Source organism: Prosopis cineraria, unplaced genomic scaffold, assembly GCF_029017545.1.
Source record: "Prosopis cineraria cultivar Desert tree isolate PC_DT_omini unplaced genomic scaffold, ASM2901754v1 PC8, whole genome shotgun sequence".
Taxonomy (NCBI): Eukaryota; Viridiplantae; Streptophyta; class Magnoliopsida; order Fabales; family Fabaceae; genus Prosopis; species Prosopis cineraria.
This window is the reverse complement of record NW_026555339.1, coordinates 33,308,829-33,327,589: the sequence shown is the minus strand read 5'-3', so window position 1 is coordinate 33,327,589 and position 18,761 is coordinate 33,308,829. Positions and strand designations below refer to the sequence as shown.

Here is an 18,761-nt window from a genome sequence, read left to right as displayed (position 1 = left end):
TTAAAATCATTGATTAAAACACTCTGATGCCGCTGTTTGCTCCAGTCACACTTCACACTGACCACGTTTTGCTGGTTATGCCTATTGCGTGCTAACGTGCTTGCTAAGGTAGGTACTTCCTCCTCCTCCTCCATATTTGTCCCCTTCCTTGCATTGCTAGGGTTGACATCAATAAGGTTTCGGATGAAATAGGAGAGACAATCGAGCTACTTCATTTCAGTCTTTTTTAGTTTTATGTGCGTTGTGCTTCATTTTCCTTCCTAAAAAGGTAAGTATAACAAAATGAGCTTAGCATTTCGTGTGTGCAGCGTGTTTTGCAGTTGGAAATGTAAAGGATGCTGGAGTTGACAGTGTGTTGTTGAGTGGTTTTCTGTTTTACTTTGTTTGGTTGCCGAGAAATCATAGGGAAGGTAGGAGAAAGTGGGATAAAAAAAAAAAAAATAGAAGAAAAGTTCTTACCCACCCATTTGCTTTGCACGAGGTGATGAGGTGATGCCGAAGAAATCATGTGGGGTAGTGTGGGGAACATCGGAGTGTCGGGTGGAAAACGAACTATTCCTTGGAAAGCGAGAATCAGATTTTCCCTACTTTTAAGTAGAACACTACTTTCCCGTTAAAAAAAAAAAGAAAAAAAAAAGAAAAGAAAAGAAAAGGAACACCAGTAGAGTACTTTTGTCATTATTTGGTGAAGGGCAAATGAGACGAAAATGTTTATCCTAATTTCTCTATCTCTTCCCAATTCATTCTTGATTTTTCTTTTGAATCTCTTGCTCTATATTAGTATTCCTCAGCTCAAAACCTTTGTAAATTTCAATTGCACGCGCTTAGAGATGTAGTTTTGTATATTGCATGTATATATGATGTGGTAATAATAATGTATGACACTAGAGTTGTTACCCCGCAGCAATGAGCTATTAGAACTCATGTGCTTCTTGTTATACAGGATACTTTTGGATGTCCAATGGCATCATCAGATGAAGAGGGTGAGATCATCCCAGTGTGTGTTGATAATTATTATTTTATTGATGATAAGTATCAGCCTGTTTCACTTTCTATTTTACCATTACACATGAGCATGGATGAGATTAGATGTGACTCGGGAACGACAATATACTTGCGTGGCACTGCTGATGGTGGCCTTAAAGAAATTTTTAAACAGATTATAGCTTGGAAATTTGAGCTTTCCTCTGTGCAGCCTGAGATTTCAGTACTTTCAAAAGACAAAGTTTGGATAACTCTCCAAAGGCCTAGAGAAAGCTTTGAAAGTATAATTAGGACATTCTTGGTCACATTATATTGGCTGCATTTTGTGAGAAGGAATCCAGAAGAATCCAGAATATCTGTTTGGAAAAACTTAAAAGAGGTCTTCAGGTATTTGTATTGCCATTTCCAGATGTCTAATGTCCCACCTGCCATCTTGATTCATTGATGATGTCTATTTTGCAGCTCATCTGATGTTAAACCTTCTGAGAATGACATTCGAAATCATGTGTCATTGATTAGAGAGGCTGCTGAAAGAGACAAAGATTTTGCAAAATCTGAGGTTCTTATTCTGTTTTTAATTAATTAGCATTGCTGGCTTTGCCCATTGATTTTGCCAAATGTGAGGCTTGATTATAACTTGTTACGAGATAGACACTCTTTTCAAATGAATGTGAATGATTTTGTTAGCTGATGAACAACTTTATTTTTAGTTTTACTTACCTTGAGCCTACTTTCTCTGAATTTATTTTGAACTTTAACTTTGTTCAGTAAATTTTGTTCTACAATGTGCAGTATCTACTTACTTTCATCAAAGATCCATGGTGTAATGAAGTCTTCCGTGAGGTCAGTGTTAGTTACTTGCTTACTGTAGATTCCTTTTCAACTTATTTCTTGTTTAAAACTGTTGGTGGATTTATTAGGATCATTCAAGAAGGAAATCAAAATTTATAGTTGATTCAGAAGAGGATGCTGATGATTCTACTGGTGAAGAATCCAATGTTGATGGAAATCATTATGTTGGATCTTATGATACTGTTTGTGCAATTTGTGATAATGGTGGTGAAATCCTTCCGTAAGTCCTTATCATTTTGTGCCTATGATATAAAGACATGCTCCCCTCATATTACTCTTCCTTATTATTTAGTAATTAGACCTTTGTTATCTTTTGCATTAGTATTTTTCTTTTAATGATGCAGTTGTGAAGGGAAATGCTTGAGGTCATTCCATGCAACCATAGATGCTGGTTTATATATGTGTGAATCTCTTGGCTACACTAGGGCTGAAGTTGATGCAAGCACTCTGTCTCACATATTCAGTGTCCTCTGTTTTTCATTAATTCGAATTGTCATGTTCTGATGAAAGGAAATCTTGCTTTTACAGGCCATACCAAAGTTCTTCTGTGCAAATTGTAAGTATAAGCTTCACCAGTGCTTTGTTTGTGGCAAATTGGGTTCGTCTGATGAATCTTCTAATGCAGAGGTATTTTTCAGATCTTATTTTCCCCTTATCTTGTGTCTTGCCTTTCCACTGTGGGAGAATTTCATATGAATAATATCCAAGGATGCATAATTTTTATTTTTCATTCTTCACAACTGTTTCTTTCTATTTCTTTTTAATTAGGTTGTATCCTTTAAGAAATTTATAATTTTCAGTACGATAATATTAAAATTCAAACTTCTTGTTTCTTCCCCTTTCGTATTGGACCCATAATGTAAAAATTTCTCAACAGATTTTTTATTCTCACCTTTCAATATATAATGAATAATACTAAATCTTAGTAGCAATAAGTATGTGTCTTGTGAAAATAGATATGGTGATGAAGGTATACAGGCAGATGAAGTTGTTGCAGTTGTTGGAAGAGTCATAGCTTTTAGGACTTAGTCAGATGATTTTCTTATGAATCTGCAAGAATTAGAATCCTTGTATATCTCCATTCCTGCATTTTGATACATTTCTTTCATTTATCACGTGGCTCTGACATGTTCATGTTTCATTTTGGTTCTATTTTTCCTTTGGTATCTAGAGTCTAAATATCTATAAATTTTTGTGCTCTTGAAATTTAACTTGCTTTTTTTTTTTTGGGTATACGACTAGTTATTTGCTTTATAGGTTCATAACATGTAAAGGCAAAGTACTTTGTTGTTTGATTGTAGGTATTCCGATGCATTGTTTCAACTTGTGGCCGTTATTACCATCCAGAATGTGTTGCAGAGTTACTGTCCTTCGGTGTTGATTCTGAAACAGAAGAAATAAGAAAGAATATTGCTTCTGGGAAATCATTCATGTGTCCTCTTCATAAATGTTCCTTGTGTAGGAAGGTTGAAGGCAAGAATGTTCATGACTTGCAGTTTGCAATGTGCAGACGTTGCCCAAAGGCCTACCACAGGAAGTGCTTACCCAGGTAGGTCTCCCAGTCTCCCACTCTCCATCCCCTCTTTGTTGGCCATTGAAAAAGTTCTTTTTGATTGGAGGTAAACATGTAAATATTAATCTGATAAAAAAAAATGTGAATATTATTACGTGCTACTTTCTGATAAGAAATCTAAAGATTGAATGTAGCATGCCTTTGTGTTTGCCATAATCTCTCTATGTGCATCTGCTTTCTTAAAGCAGGGAGATTACCTTTACGGGTATTGACCAAAGAGCTTGGGAGGGTCTATTGGATGGTCGAATTTTGATGTACTGCATGTAAGTTCTTGTGATAGTAGTGTTGTAAAAACTGAACTGTGAATGCTTGCTTGGGTTTTATTTGTCTCACAACTTATGCTATATACTTTTCTACTCATTCAGGGATCATCATATAGTTAGGGAACTTGGGACTCCTATTAGAAATCATCTAGTATTTCCTGATGAGGAAAGAATAAAGAATGAAGGCTCTTACAACTTACTATTAAGCAAAGAGAAGGCTGCTACTTCATCGAGGCAAGAAGATATTACTGCTAGAAAAACAATCATAAGTATAAACTTGCCAGAACTGGTAACAGAGACAGGCGGTAGCATTCGAAATGGAGGTTCTGCAGAGATTATTGACAAGTGTTTCAGACAAGATATAAGTTTCTCATCAAGATCAATTAGGTTTGATGCAGCTAGGAAATATTTGAACGATGAAAAGAGGTTTATCCCTGGTAATTCCTTTCAACCAGCTGAAAACAAGTCGCCCATGAAAAATGGTAACCTAACTTGTAGTCCAAGATTACATCCAGATAGGTCTCCACAGCAGAAATTGTCTGGTGGAAGAATTGATAAGATCATCCTGGAAAAAACTGTTGTGAAAAAAGCCAAAACTTCACATCAGCTTGCCAACACTGATATGAGAAAACGGTATTCTGTTTGAAAGTTATATTTTTATGCTTTATCTGATAAATTTACAAATGGTTCTTGCTTTTCTACCTCAGCTGCTTCCACTGGGGCACAACTGTTTTAGGTCATGTTTTATTGCTTGCAGAATTTTGTCTTTGATAGAAAGATCTACAGCTGCATTTAAAGAGGAAGAGTTCAAAAAGAGCCAGCTACTCTTGGTTACGAATTCATGTTTCTCAGAAACTGCATTAGATAAAAATCTTACTGAAGGAAAAGTAGAGGGTTCAATTAAGGTATATCTTAATTTTAGCATCTTCCAGCTGAGATCATACAGAATATGAGAATTTATGCTGAACTAAATGGGGCATAATTCTTTTAGATAAAGAGTGTCTGATTTTCTCGCAGGCTATTCAAACTGCCTTACAAATGTTAGAAGGTGGAGGTGGAGGCTGTATTGAGGATGCTAAAGCTATTTGTGAACCGGGGGTCCTCAATCAACTTTTTATTTGGCAGGTTGAAGCAACATATCTCAAATTACCCTTCTTCTTTTTTAGGTAGAAAGTAAAACTTACACGGCTTAATTTGCTTCAACATGTCAACTTTTATGCTTGTTCATTGGAATTTTATTTATGCTGCCTACTTATTTCCTTCAATTAAGCATGGAAAGTTCTTTCATTTTAAATTTATTATCATACAGGCAGGACTTATTTTTTCTGTGTTGGGCAATAATTTTGACAATACAGAACTTATCTGGGTCATATCATCCAATCCAATACAATTAAACCGACTGCTGTTTGCTTTAAAGCGTGAATAATGTCAGCTGTGTTAGTGTGGCAGTCATTGTTGATAACCAATACTGTAACAACACTGTTGATGTGATGGGGAACATAGTTGGATTTGTTTCATGTTCTAGTGATTTTATGTCCTACTAATTATTTTTATTTTAAAAGTTAGTTTTTTTTTAAATTCATTTTGAATTAAGCTTTATCTTATCTTGTCTAGGTTTTGCTCAGTTCAAATCATTATTATCTTAATATTTGTACTTAAGGCTCTATAATCTGCTCTAGGATTATTTTGATTTTGGACCTTTAATTGAGTTGGGATTATTTTCATCAGAGCCTCCCCCAATTTCTCTACTTCTTCCCCCACCTTCCCCTTGTCCTACATCATGACATGTGTCTACGACATACATAGGCATGTTAAGAAACTGGGCTTAGACATATATTCGATATACATACAACTTGGATATGGATTCCTCCAAGAAAGGGGTTAAGGTAAAAAAGTAAAAGGCAGATCGAGTTAGTCTATAAACCCAACTTTGACAAGATAATAAAAACTTCTTTCTCTAACACTAGAAAAGTAATAAAAATTATGTTATAATGTTTTTCTTGTACATGCATAATTTAGTACATGTTTTTATTCAGAAGTTATTAGGAAAAGAATAGTGCAAGGTACTAAAAATATAGGAAATGTTGCTAGAGTCTTTCTTTAGAAACAAATCTGGTTAGGAAGGCTGATTACCTAATAGGAGATTAATTGGGTCTTTACTAACTTCTTAAAACGAAAACTTGATTGAAAGACAAGTAAAACCAGCATATAAATCAGTTAGAATTTGATAGAACCCGTTATTTTCCTAAGACTTATATGAGGAAGACAAAGAAGGTGAATGACTCAAGTGGAAACACTTCGACTAGTCCAGATGTTTATCCTTCAGATCCTAGTCATAAGGAATAGTGACTTATGATCTTGTGTTATGATTAGTATCTTTTTGGGCGGTATGGGCTGAGGGGAAGCCATGCTGTAACTACTAGAAGTCTTTTGCTGGTATGGGGGGAGAGATGTCTTTAGTGAGGGATTTATGAGGAGAGACTGGCCTCTCGAATGCCAGAAGGAGTGAACCCTCTTTTGTGAGGTGTATAACTTGTAATGCTATTACTTTTGTGATCTTTCAAGAAAGATAGGTTTTTGGCCAGAATCAGAGGAAGTCTTGTAACTCTGATTTGGTTTCTCTCAAACTATTAATATCAAAAACCTCAGTATTTTTCCCTCATTTATTGCTGTTTCTGTCTTTTGGTTTCTGTTTGTTGTGATACTGGTTTGGGTCTCATTAGAATTCTAAAACTTAGTAACTGATGAGATAGTACAAAGAGTTTGAGATGACACTCAAGTCACAAGAATTTATCTTGTTTTTGTTTAACCACTAAGTCTATATCCAGTCCCTAAGATGATTTTGAGATTTATCCACTAATATTTCAGGATTTCAATATTCTCTTGCAGGCTGCAATCACTACAATGCTTAGACTTACCTGGAGTGTTAACCAAAGTTGTTCTCTATTCACACACAACACAAGAGCAGTCCAATCCCACTCAAAGATCCCTTATCTTGGAGTAAATTCCTAGAGTAAATATACAAATGAATCACTAAATGAGGAAGATGAGAACAATGAATGAGAATTCAGTGTAATTCATGTTTTTGACTTTTGAGAACTTGAACAATTTTTTCTAAACTTTCTATACTTGAATTAGGCTTATATATATAGATTTCATGAATTTTTAGTTGTTAGAAATTATCCCAACTTAGATTAATTAAGAATTAGCTATTGAATTGCTTCATTCAATGCTTTTGACAAGGTACTAGTCGACTGCTATGTGTAACTTTGTCATTTTTATGAAGTCTAGGGTCTCGACAATTGACTGCTATAGGTGTGCAAGTCAACTATTACCATTACAGTGAGTAATCTCATTTACTTATAGGGCAATAGCCAACTAGTGTCTTTGAGAAGTTGGTTGCTTTCATCATAAAACAAATTTTCCATGTGACTTGTCAGTTGTTCAAGTTATACAAGTTGATTGCTCATTAACCCAAGGGCAAGACTAGAAATCACAGTTGTTAGTTGACTGGAACAAGGACAACGATTGACTGTTATAATTTTAAAGATGAATTCTAAAAATCTTTAGTTGGACAATTGACTGCTAAAAAGATGCAAGTCAATTGCTAACACTCAAGTGTTGAACATAGCTTTTGGAATGAATCAACAGTTATGGACAAAGGAGTTGATTGCTCCCTTTTTAACGTGTAATATCACTTTGAAATTTCTAAAAAAACATTTGGAAGTTTGATTTAACATTGTTTTAAACTAAATCACTTTAGAGTATTTCTAGTTCCAACTTTTTGAGTTACATGTGCAATTACTTGATTAATAAGATAATTTTTATTGTATTTGCATTCTTTAGGAAGTTCAACATTTTCACTAGCTTCGTTTTTCTCATCATTTTCTTTTATTTTGATATTTTCTTCTTTAGATGAATTAGTTTAAGCTTGTCTTTTATCTAAGGTTATTCTTTGAATTGATATTGTCATATCATTTTCATAAATTTTCTTATCATCTTGAAGGCTTGGGTCTATCAAACATCACATGACTAGATTCTTCCAGTTATTAAAGTCCTTTTATTTTCTAAATGCTTTGCTTTTATTGGAATAACAAGCTAAATAGTCGTTACATCTAAGAGCTAAGTTTTGATACCAATTGTTTAGAAGATTGATCACCCAAGAGGGAAATAAATTAAATGTTTATTAAATTTTTAAAACAAAAACCAGATTGCAAAAAAAAAATAAAATTAACACATAAGTTAGTTTAAGAGAATTTTAAAGCAGTGCCACTAATAAAATAGTGGAAAGAGTATAAGAGAATCAAGATACAAGAAATTTTCCTGGTTTGATTTAATTACTAAGCATTTGTCAAGTTTCTAAGATTTCTCTAGATATTTTTCTATTAATCTTGTAGGATTTCATTAGACTCTTGTAGCCACTTCAATACTTAGGCTTACCTAGAGTCTTAACCAATATGGTCACTATTCTTACACAAGAGCATCCCCATTCCACTGAAAAAATCTTATCTTTGAATAATTTCTCTTAAAACAGCAACAACAAGCCTTATCCCATTAGGTGGGGTCAGCTACATAGATTGCACGACATCATTCTACTTTATATCAACCAAGATTTTATGAATATTGTTAACTAAGAGGTTTTATTCAACAACTTCCATAAGTTTTTTCTTTAGTCTTCCTCTAACCTTTATAGGGCTCAAGATTGTCTATTCCACACTTCTTACTGGTGTCTCCCACGACTTTCTCTATAAATATTAAAATTTTTTACTATTTTCCCCTCAATAGATGCCACACTTACTTTTTCTTGTATATGTTCATTTCAAATTTTATCTTTTTGTGTATGCCTGCACATCTATCTTAACATTCTCATATCTGCTACTCCAACATTATACTCCCATTGTCCATTTAAAGCCCAATTTTCATTACTATATAACATGATTATTTTTATAATAATTCGATAAAACTTTTCTTTAAATTTATTAGGTATCTTTCAATTACGAATAACTTATTAAGCATGGATATGCTATTTTTGGTGGCATATCTGTGTCGGATACGTATTGGACATGGATACTTGCTCCATGCAAGTGCGTCCATGTCAGACACTTTCTTTTTTTGGCAATACGACAAGACATAGCTTCAACAGGGCGTGGACACAGGACGTTGCATTTTGCTGAATTTTTTTGACTAAAGCCCTAATTTTCAAACCCCATTCGGTTGTCCAAACCCACTTGAGTTTTAAGACCCTCCATTCTCTCTCTAGTCTTGTTCATCGCTCTCTTCTCATTGAGTCCACAATTGTCGTGTTGTCATGCTCCTCTATAGGCCCATGGAATGAGCTGCCATGCCTTGTTTGCTCAACTTGTCATCTCATTCAATTTGCTTAGTTTCTCATCTTGTTGGTGTCCAAGTTCTCTCTTCTTTGCCTTCTGCTTAAACAATCTCATGCTTTGTTCTGTCTAAATCTCATGCTTACTCTCACTCAATTTAATTCTCTCGCACATTTTGTGGCTCAATCTCTTGTTTGTCACTTTGTTGACAAAAGCTAAAAGCATATTATATTATTATGTTGTTTGGCCATTTTTGTATTATTATGTTGCTCTCGTTTGAACCCATTATATTTGACTATTCTCTTATTTTTTTTATTTCTGCATATGCATAGAACACTAAAGAAACCATATATGGGGCTGTTAGTGTTACTTTGTTTGGCCATCACATTTGCTTGCTCAATCTGATTCTCATGCTCGGTTCTGTTTCTGTTTCATTTTAGTTCATTTGAATTTATTTTTTTTTCTTTTTTTTAATTAGATATGGCTACCGCTAGTAGTTTGGAGAGAGTGTTAATTTAACAGCCTATTATTCTTCTACAAATGAGCTACAAAAAGATGGAACTCCCTTGTAGTATTATGTCACTTTAGTGAATAAAAAAAGAGTAGGGGAAAATATACTAGGGGGTGAAAATAGATATTGTAAGTTTAATTATTGTAACAAAGAATATAATAGCTCTTACTCTAGAGTTAAGTGGCACTTGTGAAAAACTTTTGGCAAAGGAATTGCTATGTGCTCGAAGGTTGATGATTATTGCCTAGCTGAGATAGGAAAAAAAATTAGAAGAAGGGGGTTGATGATAAGACAAAATCAAAGCAAGTGCCATTACCATACCCCCAGCTAAGGGCTCATCTCCTTTAATTCCTATTCCAAGTGAATGTAACCAAGGCAATATGAGAGCAATAAATCCATTAGAAAGTGCCTTCCAACAAGGGGATAGGGAAAATCTGCATGCTGAAATTGCAAGAATGTTTTATGCAAGTGGTTTATCTTTTCATTTGGCATGCAATTCATATTTTATCAGTTCATATCAATATATTGCCAATAATGTAATTCTTGGATATAAACCTCTTGATTATAATGCACTATGGAGCCCCTTGTTGCAAAGAGAAAGAGCTCACATAGAGAAATTATTTGAGCCAATTAAAGGGACTTGGAGTGAAAAAAGGGGTAAATATAGTCACAGATAGTGGGATAAATGCTCAAAGGAGGCCATTGATTAATTTTATGGCTGTATCTGATGTGGCTTCTATGTTTTTGAAGGCAATTAATAGATCCAAGGAGTATAAAGACAGATATTTATGGTTGATCTGATATGTCAAGTGATTGAAAAGGTGAAGCCTCAAAATGTAGTTCAAACAATCACTAATGATGTATTTGTTTGCAAATCTATAAGTAGACTTATAGAAGTTGAGTATCCTACCATTTTTTGGATGCTATGTGGTATGCATATGCTTAATCTTGCATTAAAGAATATGTGTGGCAAAGAACACAAAGGCAAATAAAATTGTGTATGAGAAATTGTGCAAAGATTAGAACATTTATCATGTGTCATTATATGCAAGTGATAATTTTTAATGAATTTGTGTCATTGAAGTTACTTGTCATAGTTGACACTAGATTTGCATCCACAATTATTATGCTCAAGAGGTTCAAACTCATTAAAACTAATCTTTGCACAATGGTGATAATAAAGCATGGAATGCTTATAAGGAAGCTGATGTTGGAAAGGCAACTACAAATAAAAATTTGATTTTTAAGGACTTTTGGTGGGATAAGGTTGATTATGCTTTCCTTCACAAGACCAATTCATGAGATGCTTAAGATTATTGATACAAATTAATAGGAATATTTAATATTTAGTGCCTCTTATTGTATAGCCTTTATTAGTATTTATTAGGCATTATCAACAATTATTAGTATATATTCCCCTTGTTGTATATATAATCAGTATGTATCTTCATTTTGTATCGATAGAAATATTATTTTCTCCCAAATTCCACATGGTATCAGTGGGAGAGTGTGCGAAAAAAAAAGAAATAGGGTTTGAGCTTTAACGCTAGGGAAGCAACGTGAGGATAAGTGTGAGTCTCAACAAGGAGGGTGATTTGGATCTCATTGCCCATAGCAAGACCTCCGGTAACCTTCGATCGGCCTAAACCCAGAATGTCGTTACCGTTGGCGATGTGTGTGAGACACATGCACTGAAGCTTTGTTCGGCTTTGGGGAGTGCACGGTGGCGCGTGGTAGCACGTGAGGGATCCAAGTTGACGGCGACACCTTCCTCCATCGACAGCGTGGCATTTTCGGCATGATTTCGACGTTCCCCAAGTCTAAGGAGTCTTTTTTCAATGTTTCTTTGTCATGAGCTCCTTGTTCTGTTTTGTAATTGTCTTTGCACATCATTTGTTTGTGTGGGGCTATGGTTTCTTACTTCTCTTTGGTATGAAAATATTTTTATGATCGTGGGAGTACTAATGTGGGTCCTCCTAACATTGTCTCTATGTGTAACTAGAACTAAAGCTCAAGTCTTGGTAGCAAAAAAGGGTGAGTTTTCTTCATGCACTAAAGACATCCTGAGGTTCCACTATGTGGATCGTTGACTTAGGAGCATTTAATCATATGATCAATTGTCATCAGTTGTTTACTACTTACATTCCATGTACTGGGAATGTTAAAGTGAAGATTGCGGATGGTTCCTTAGCACTTGTAGCGGGAAAATGGAGTATTTGAATTTCAAATTCTTTAACGTTAGAATCTGTACTTCATATGCCTAAACTTGATTGCAATTTGCTTTTGATCAGTTAATTGACCAAGCAGTCAAATTGTTATGCTGAATTTTTCCCATCCCATTGTGTATTTTATGACCTATCATCTAGAGCGACAATCAGAAGTGCCAAGGAGTGTGAGGGGTTCTACTATTTCGAAGTCTCCACTTGAGTGGGTAACTCATCGATTGTCTGTAACTCTAAATTTACCTTTAAAGTTAATAGTTTCATGTTGTGGCATAAGAGGATGGGTCATCCTAATTTTCATTACTTTAAACGATTGTTTTCAACCCTTTGCCCAAACTTGAATATTAATGACATTCATTGTGAAGTGTGTGAACTCACCAAACACCACAAAACTTCCTTTCTTAGAGCCACATACACACCCACCAAACCTTTCACAACCATTCATAGAGACTCGTGGGGACCTTCTTGTATTCCCAACCATACTAAATCAACACAGTTTATTTTTTTCATTGATGACCATACTTGTGTCTATTGGGTCTATCTTTTAAGAAACAAGTCTGAGGCTTCATCCACATTCATCAATTTCTTCAACATGATCAAAACTCAGTTCAACACTACATCCAAGTCTTATAAACCAATAATGGTATTGAGTACTTTAACCAATCTTTGAGCACTTTCCTCAAATGCATGGTATTGTCCATACTAACCACCCAAAAAAATTGGGGTTGCTGAAAGAAAAAATTGCCATATACTTGATATTGCTAGAGCACTTATGTTTACTTGCACTGTGCCCAAATTTTATTGAGGGGATGCTATTTTGACTACAACCTACCTAATCAACTGTATGTCCAGTCAAATCTTATTCTTTGAAACTCCTCTCTATAAATTGCAAGTGTTTTCTCAACATCCTATATTGAAACTAATCTTTCACTTTGTGTGTTTGGGTGCACAACCTTTGTCCATAACTATCAAAGCACCAAACTTGAACCTCGTACTATCAAATGCATTTTCCTTGGCTATTTTGTTACTTAGAAAGGATATAAATGCTTTGACCCTGTCTCAAAACACACATTTGTCAGCCTTGATGTCACCTTTCATAAAGATACTCCATTCTATCCCAATCCTTCAATTCAAGGGAAGAGCATGGGTCAATCTTAGACTTGGGATTAAGCACTTAACCGAGAACTAGTACTCCTTGAACCATGGTTTACACCAACTGAGCCAGTACTACTATCACCTCCTTAGCAACCTTCACCTATTCTACTTGCACCACCATCTCCTCTTATGCCACAACTTGAGGAACATAGGAAGAGAGGAGGAGATGTAGGAAAACCACAAAAGGGAGAATTGCTTGTTTACACTCGGAAAAAAAAATCAAAAGATGGTGAGCAACTTGTACTTGAAGCACTAAGAGAGTTAGAACCAGAGATAGCTCCTAAAGCGAAAACTTATGGAGACTTAATATTTGGGGCAACTTTTGAAACCCCAAAGATGGATGATACAGAACAAGTAAGTGAATCTACTGATCCTGATCTTCCTATTGCTTTGAGGAAGTAAACTTATTCATGTGCTTTTCATCCAATAGAGACATTTGTTTCATACAATTCATTTTCTCCTCAATATCGGGCCTTTGTTAATCTTGATAAGTTGAAGGTACCTGAGACTATACAGGAAGCTCTAAGTATCCCTGAATGGTGGAGTGTTGTCATGGAAGAAATGAGGGCCCTAGAAAAAAATGGGACATGGGAACTCGTTCAACTACCTAAAGGAAAGAGAACAATGAGTTATAAGTGGGTGTTCATCCTCAAATATAAGGTTGATGGAACTCTTGACTAGCTGAAAGCACGCTTGGTTGCAAGGGGCTTTACCTAAACATATGGCCTGGACTATGAAGAAACATTTGCTCCGGTGGCAAAATTGAATACTATCAGAGTCTTGTTATCTATAGCAGCTAATCTTGAGTGGCCTCTTCACAGGCTTGACATCAAAAATGTCTTTCTAAATGGAGAGTTAAGGGAAGAAGTCTATATGACTCTACCTCCTGGGTTTACTAAAGGTAGAGAAACTCAAGTCTGTAAACTGAACAAGTCTATATATGGTCTGAAATAGTCACCAAGAGCTTGGTTTGATAAGTTCTCAAAAGTCCTAAAGTCCAAAGGTTACAGGAAAGCTTTGTTAAATCATACAATGTTTGTTAAAGTTGAGGGAAGCAAGAAATGTATCCTTATTGCCTATGTCGATGACATAATACTCACTGTAGATCATCTTGAGGAGATAGAAAGAGTAAAGGCTACCTTAGGCAATGAGTTTGAAATCAAAGATCTCGGGAAACTAAAATATTTCCTTGGGATGGAAGTAGCTCAGTCACGAAAAGGAATCCATGTGTCTCAGTGAAAATATATATTGTATCTTTTGAAGGAGACAGTTATGTTGGGTTGTAGACTTGTTGAAACCCCTATTGAGATTGAAAAACTGAAGCAGCCTAAGAAAAAGAAGGAAAAAGGAAAAGATTCCAAGGAGGAAGAAAACTCGAATGAGGAAGGCGATGAAGAAGAGGAGGGAACCAAAGAAAAGGAAGAAGAAGCTGACAAGGAAAGATATCAAAAACTTGTTGGAAAACTAATATATCTTTCCCATACGAGACAAGATATAGCATGTGTTCTTAGCATAACTAGTCAATATATGAGCAACCCAATGAAGAGTCTTATAGAGGCAGTTTACTGGATTTTGAGATATCTAAAAGGTACTCCTGGTAAAGGGTTGTTCTTTAGAAAACATGAGCAAATATCTATTGAAGTTTACACCGATGCAAGTTGTGGTGGAACTTATAAAAGTCAAAGGCCAACCTCTGGCTTTTGTTCATTTGTGTGGGGAAATTTAGTTACATAGAGAAGCCAAAAGCAAAGAGTTGTTTCAAAAAACAGTGCTAAATCTACGTTGAGAGCTTTGGCTTAAGGAATAATAGAGGAATTGTGGTTGAGACGAGTATTGAATGAAATCCAAGTTGAAGCAAGCTCACCATTAAAACTTTAATGTGATAATAAGGTAGCTATAAGCATGGCCTTAAATCCAATGCAGCATGACAGGTGTAAACATATAGAGAGGGATCGACACTTCATCGAAGAAAAAGTGGAAGAAAGAATTCTATGTTTGACATATTTGCCAACAAAGTTGCAAGTGGATGATGTTTCGACTAAAGGGTTACTCGGGCCTGCTTTTGGGAATTGCATAAGCAAGTTGGCCATAGTTAGCATCTATGATCCAACTTGAGGGGGAGTATAGGAATATTTAATATTTATTGCCTTTTATTATATAGCCTTTATTAGTATTTATTTCCCTTGTTCTATATATAGTCATTATGTATCTTTGTTTTGTATCAATAGAAATATTAGTTTCTCCCAAATTCCACATAGCATACACTTCGTTTGATTTATGAAATGTAGGATTCAATGATAGAATAAGTGAAGGAGCCCATTTATAAGCATGAGAATAAAGAGCTTTTTGAGTTGTTTAGAAAATCATTATTGACCGATAGACAAAGAGTTGCACACCTCTTCATTGTCTTACATTCATTGAATCCTTGGTTAGTAATAGTAATATTACAATGTTTATCATTCATGAATCATTTAGTTTTGTTCTTAATATTTTTTTTTAACCAGTTGCTTTAGATATTATACACTTTAATGGCTTAATAGTGTTCCCACTAGAGTTCCTCTTCATTTAGATACTGAAATATCAATTGAGAGTAACATGCCTTCAGAAAGGCGGTCTTCTAAGAGTTCTCAAAATTTATTGAAAGTTTAGACTTCTATTTATCATTTAATTGCTTACAAGATAGGTGGAATTTATAACTTAAAAAGTGGTGGTTAAATTATGGTTCTTTTACCCTGTTCTTCAAAGGGTTGCATTGAAATTTCTTATCAACCGTGCTCTTCCTCTTGTTGTGAAAGAGATTGAAGCACTTACTCTTTCATTCATTCATTGAAGAGAAAAAAAATCACTCCAAGAAGAGCTAAAAACTTAGTTTATATGCATACTAATTTATAACACTAGACAAAGTAGAATGTGAGATATCAGTGTGAGACACTATGGAGCCATTTGATGGTGTTAGTAGTCTTGAGGTTGCAAATGTATCACTTGATAAACCCATTTTAGAGCAAGAACTTATAGGAGAGACTAGTAATATCATGGAAAATGAGGAATAATTTAAATTTACCCTCATCATTTTGAAATGTAATGTATTTTGTAATATTTTGTATTTTCTTGAATTGCTATGCTCTTTTAATTGTTCAATTATTGCTTACATATATATAAAAATTTTTATATACCCCCATACCTATATCCTAAAATTTTTTAAATTTGCCGTATTGCTATATCATGTAGAATTGTATCCAATACTTATACCTGTATCAATGCTAACTAGCAAATAACTTGTTGAGGCTTTTTCCATTAAACTGCCTTACTTGCATCCTTTGTGCAACATCCTCAGCAATTTGCTAACGTTGAATAATTGCTTCTAAATATCTAAGCTTTTTCACATGAAGTATAATTTAAACTCTCAATCTCACTTTCAAATTACTACTAAATGAGCTCTTATCAAAATTGCAATGCAAATATTCCCATCTTACTCCTACTCAGGCAAAAACCTTTCGACTTCAAGGTGAGCTCCACAATGTTAGCGGTTCACGATTCGCATGATCCAACCACAATCAAATCGATAACATAATAATTAAATAAAAAAATATTATATATATAATAATATAAATATAAGAAATAAACATAAAATTGCTAAAATTAAGGCTAAATATTCCAAGTTAACTATGAGTTAATAAGCCTCATGACATAACATAACATTAAATAATTCAATACCAACGCTCACAATAGATATCCTTGTACTAATTTAGAATTTTTTGACTTGAATATTTATTCAAATTAAGACATAAAAAAATGAAAATGAAGGTATTATTTGATATAGGGTTAAAATTGGAACAAAGTGTACAAACCAAATTTGTTTTCACTTTCTCAAAGTGTTTGAAAAGTAAGGGAGGTTTTTTTTAGGGCTAAAATTTGGAACAAAGTGAAAAAAAATTTGAGCCATCTAGTTTTCACAAAACTACTCCTTTTTGCAATTTTTTAATGGTTCCTAATCTAACCACCAGTTTAAAGTGACCTAATCTAATTCAAAAGATAAAACAGTTTTGTGGTTCAAATCAAGCCAAAACAAGGACCAGTTGGTAGTCCAACCAATCGAACTATCCGGTTTGGTTCGGTTTCCAAATCTCCATAACTCAATTTGTAGTTAATATCTTCTCTTGTCTCTGTAATAATAACTATATCATTTACCAAAAGCATGCAATTGGGGATTTTTTCTTGAATATGCTTAGTCATGATCTCTGATGTAATCTAATCTTTATCGAAAAGTCCTTTGCCTTACCACTAAATGTTCTTATACCGGTTGTTGTCCCCTCATATATAGCTTGTATAGCTTTAATATAAGCAACCTGAACTCCTTTCTTTTCTAAGGCTTTCCAAAATGCTTCTTTTAGTACATGATCATAAGCTTTTTCTAAATAGATGAAAATCATGTCTAAATCTCTACCTTTACTTTGATACTTTTCCATTAATCCCTTTAGTAGATAAATCATTTCTGTAGTTGCCCTACTCAGCTTGAAATTAAATTGATTCTCAAAAATACTAGTTTCTAATCTCAACCTATGCAAAATTGATTCTTAGAAATGAGAACAAAACGTAAGAAAAACTCTACATAAAGATTAAATATTCAAAGTACTTCACATTTAGAGCACTTTAATAATATTTTCAACAACTGCAAAGCACTATATTTTCATATGTAGTTTTAACTTGTTCATTATCTCATTCTTCCATATACTGGAACTGAAATTGTTGTGTATTCAATAATCTTTCACTTTGTGAAAGTTTAGCAAAAACATTGGAAATCAATATCCCAAGAGTTTCATTTTGTGGAGCACAATTGTCTACTATCACAAGTTTGAAAGTAGAGTTTAAGTCTGTATCCAACTTCTGTTATAAGCCTTTTTTGTAATATTCTCATAACTTAGTTTCACCATTCTTGTTTTTCCTATTAATTCTATTCATTTTTGCATTTGTATTTTCATTTAAAATAACCGACCTCACCTAATGAGATAAGGTTTGTTGTTGTTGTTGTGTTGTATTGTCATTTAAAATAATGCACAATTTTAACTCAACCTACATTGTTCAACAGTTAAAGTCATAGGTTGTGCCTATCCTCTCTCTCTCTCTAGTGGTTGTGTTTGCTTTTTATGCTTGTCATCTTGTATTTATATAAAATAAGGGAGAACTAATGTTTGTAAGTTGTATAGAGATGCTTAATCAGTTTATATTCGTTGCCATACATTGTATAACTTTTAACATTATGGATATTCTTATGGAGTTCGTATTATAGACATCAATGACTGTATACCTGTCAAAATGACTAGAGGCTTTTTGGACAGAAAATAGTAATACTAATGATTAGTATGCTTGCAGAGGCAGCTCAAGGTCTATTTAGCTCCTTTTCTTCATTGCAAGAGATATACTTCTTTTGGTCGCCATTTTACAAAATTCGACAAGCTTAAGGAGGTAAATACTTCTGAATTACTAACAAAATAGTTGTTAGGAAGATGAATTTTTACTATTAATTATTGTGAATTTAGGGGGATTTGAAATATAGTCGGTGCAAAATATTGAGCTACTACAGTCATATTTATAATCATATGTACAAGACAAAGGAGTAAAGAGTATTAATTACACAGATCTTCTAACCTAATTCTAGTTAGTCCTAGTAAATACAAGGAATATTACTAATTTTTTACACTCTGCCTCAAGCTGGTGTGTATAGATCATATGCTTTAAGCTTGTTACAAATGTCTTTGATCTGAGGACCCTGAAGAGCTTTAGTTAGTATGTCTACTAGTTGATCATTGGAGTTAAAATATTTCATAGCAAGACATTTGCATTGAATCTTCTCTCTCGCAAAATGACAATCTACTT

General features: G+C 34.2%; 1 protein-coding gene across 6 annotated transcripts in view; it reads left to right on the top strand.

Annotated features, from left to right (window-relative positions):
- The first annotated feature begins 63 nt into the window (after positions 1 to 63).
- The window catches only part of LOC129318527 (protein ENHANCED DOWNY MILDEW 2-like), a 31,373-nt gene continuing 12,675 nt past the window's right edge, over positions 64 to 18,761 (top strand). For 2 of the 6 annotated variants that reach the window (XM_054963350.1, XM_054963356.1), the window contains exons 1-13: positions 64 to 108; positions 944 to 1,371; positions 1,447 to 1,543; positions 1,777 to 1,827; positions 1,905 to 2,056; positions 2,181 to 2,274; positions 2,365 to 2,463; positions 3,138 to 3,385; positions 3,595 to 3,672; positions 3,775 to 4,305; positions 4,430 to 4,577; positions 4,690 to 4,797; positions 18,258 to 18,350. In XM_054963350.1, the coding sequence (XP_054819325.1) occupies positions 962 to 1,371; positions 1,447 to 1,543; positions 1,777 to 1,827; positions 1,905 to 2,056; positions 2,181 to 2,274; positions 2,365 to 2,463; positions 3,138 to 3,385; positions 3,595 to 3,672; positions 3,775 to 4,305; positions 4,430 to 4,577; positions 4,690 to 4,797; positions 18,258 to 18,350 (2,109 nt within the window). In that variant the 5' untranslated portion in view covers positions 64 to 108; positions 944 to 961. Of the gene's footprint in view, positions 109 to 143; positions 269 to 943; positions 1,372 to 1,446; positions 1,544 to 1,776; positions 1,828 to 1,904; positions 2,057 to 2,180; positions 2,275 to 2,364; positions 2,464 to 3,137; positions 3,386 to 3,594; positions 3,673 to 3,774; positions 4,306 to 4,429; positions 4,578 to 4,689; positions 4,798 to 18,257; positions 18,351 to 18,761 lie in introns of those variants that run through there. The other 4 variants (XM_054963353.1, XM_054963352.1, XM_054963351.1 and 1 more) reach the window with 4 other exon arrangements.